This window comes from Pyrgilauda ruficollis, unplaced genomic scaffold, assembly GCF_017590135.1.
Source record: "Pyrgilauda ruficollis isolate IOZ18807 unplaced genomic scaffold, ASM1759013v1 scaffold424, whole genome shotgun sequence".
NCBI classification, from domain to species: domain Eukaryota; kingdom Metazoa; phylum Chordata; class Aves; order Passeriformes; family Passeridae; genus Pyrgilauda; species Pyrgilauda ruficollis.
The window spans coordinates 94,546-96,636 of NW_024525757.1; the positions used below are offsets into that span (position 1 = coordinate 94,546).

The 2,091-nt window shown below is 63.1% G+C and overlaps 1 protein-coding gene across 1 annotated transcript in view; it reads right to left on the reverse strand.

Annotated features, from left to right (window-relative positions):
• ARFGAP3 (ADP ribosylation factor GTPase activating protein 3) overlaps positions 1-793 on the reverse strand; it is a 27,815-nt gene extending 27,022 nt beyond the window's left edge. Inside the window, exon 1 of the mRNA XM_041477968.1 lies at positions 621-793. Within this exon, the coding sequence (XP_041333902.1) occupies positions 621-689 (69 nt within the window). The 5' untranslated portion in view covers positions 690-793. The remainder of the gene's footprint in view (positions 1-620) is intronic.
• Between the last annotated feature and the right edge of the window lie 1,298 nt (positions 794-2,091).

The following is a 2,091-nucleotide window of genomic DNA, read 5'->3' on the forward strand; positions in this document are numbered from 1 at the left end:
CCCCGCCCGGCCCGCCCGGTTGCCGCGGAGACGGGAGCGAAGCGCGGCGGCCACGGGGTGCGCGGTGCGAGGGGGTGCCGGTGGTGGGAAACCCGCACCCACCGGCTGCGCCCTGCACAGGGTCACGGGAGCATTCGGCCTGGAAGAGACCTCGGAGATGAGCGAGCCCAACCTTTGAACGCTCGCCGCCGCGTCAGCTGCGCCACGGCACTGAGCGCCACGTGCATCTTTCCGACAGCTCCAGGGACTGGGACTCCGCCGCCTCCCTGGGCAGCCCGTTCCGATATCTCACTCAACACTTCGTTGCAGTTGGCTGGGAACTTGCTTTTATGTTCAGAGGAGCTGACTCTCGCAGCAGACCTGAGGCACCCGGTGGGCGCCGCACCTCCCTGCCCAAGGGCTCATCCCTTCGGGATGCCGGCCGGAGGGACGAGGGGCAAGCAAGGAAGAGCTCCCCTGCTCCCGGGACAGCCAGCCCGAGGACTCACCGGGCCTTTCCCTGCTGTCCCGGGCCGGACGTGCCCGGCTGCGGGCCCCACGCCTCCCCCGCCCCGCCGGCTGTGCGACGTGTCACCGCGGCGGAGCGTTGCCCGCCGGCCCGGCCCGGCCCGGCCCCTCACCTTGTTGGTGGGCACGGAGCGGAGCCGCTTGAAGATGGCGACGATGTCCTGCTTGCTGGGTTCGCACATGGCGCCGGGAGAGCCGGCAGGGACGCCGACGGAGCCGCGACGGAGAAGGGCCGGGGCTGCCGAGGCTGCCCGCGCCGCCGCTCCCGGGACGCTCCGCCCGCCGCGGCCCGGCCCCGCGCCTGGCGCCGAGGGGCGGCGCGGCCCCGCCCGGCCCGCCCGGTTGCCGCGGAGACGGGAGCGAAGCGCGGCGGCCACGGGGTGCGCGGTGCGAGGGGGTGCCGGTGGTGGGAAACCCGCACCCACCGGCTGCGCCCTGCACAGGGTCACGGGAGCATTCGGCCTGGAAGAGACCTCGGAGATGAGCGAGCCCAACCTTTGAACGCTCGCCGCCGCGTCAGCTGCGCCACGGCACTGAGCGCCACGTGCATCTTTCCGACAGCTCCAGAGACTGGGACTCCGCCGCCTCCCTGGGCAGCCCGTTCCGATATCTGATCACCCTTTCTATGAAAGAAATCCACCTTATGTCCAAACTAAACCTTCCCTGGCACAGCTTAAGACTGTGTCCTCTCGTCTTGTCCCTTGTTCCCTGGGAGCAGAGCCTGACCCACCCCTGGCTGCACCCTCCTGTCTGGGAGGTGTGGAGAGCAATAGGGCTCCCCTGAGCCTCTTTTCCTCCAGGTTAAACACCCCCAGCTCCCTCAGCCACTCCTCATGAGACTTGTGCTTCAGCCCCTTGCCCAGCTCTGTTCCCTCCTCTGGACACACTCCAGCTCGTCAATGTCCATCTTGCAGTGCCAGGCCCAGAACTGGGCACAGCACTTGGGGTGAGGCCTCCCCAGTGCCCACGACAGGGGGACAGTCACTGCCCTGCTCCTGCTGGCCTCACCATTGCTGACCCAGCCCAGCAGCCACTGGCCTTCTTGCCCACCTGGACATGCACTGTGGAGCAGCAGGCCCAGGCCCTTTCCTGCTGGGCTCTTCCCAGCTGCTCTTTCCCAGCCTGGAGCTACTGGGGGTTGCTGTGACACAGGGGCAGGACCCAGCACTTGCTCTTGGTGAACCTCATTCCTTTGGTCTCAGCCCATTTATCCAGCCTGTCCAGATCCCACATCACGGGATGTGGGAATGGGAATCAGCCCCTCTCAGACCTCCAAGAATTTATTTTTTATTAAACTTGAAGGCCTGACATGAAGCTTTTAATACTTTTAGGATGATGAAAAGGCCAGAAACAATAAAAATCTTTTTTCCTCTCTCTTCTTGTACTTCACAAAGGAATAGGCTACAAAGCCAATACCCAGGAAATTATAATAAAATCAATTAAAAATTGTCTTACTTCTCTCTTCTTTCACCCCATAGAAATCTGAGTGTATGACCCAGGGTACTTTTGAGGCTGTTCGCTGACAACATTTGCAAGCAGAAGAGTAAAAGAAATTGACATCTGTCGTGGGGTGACAGCCTTTAT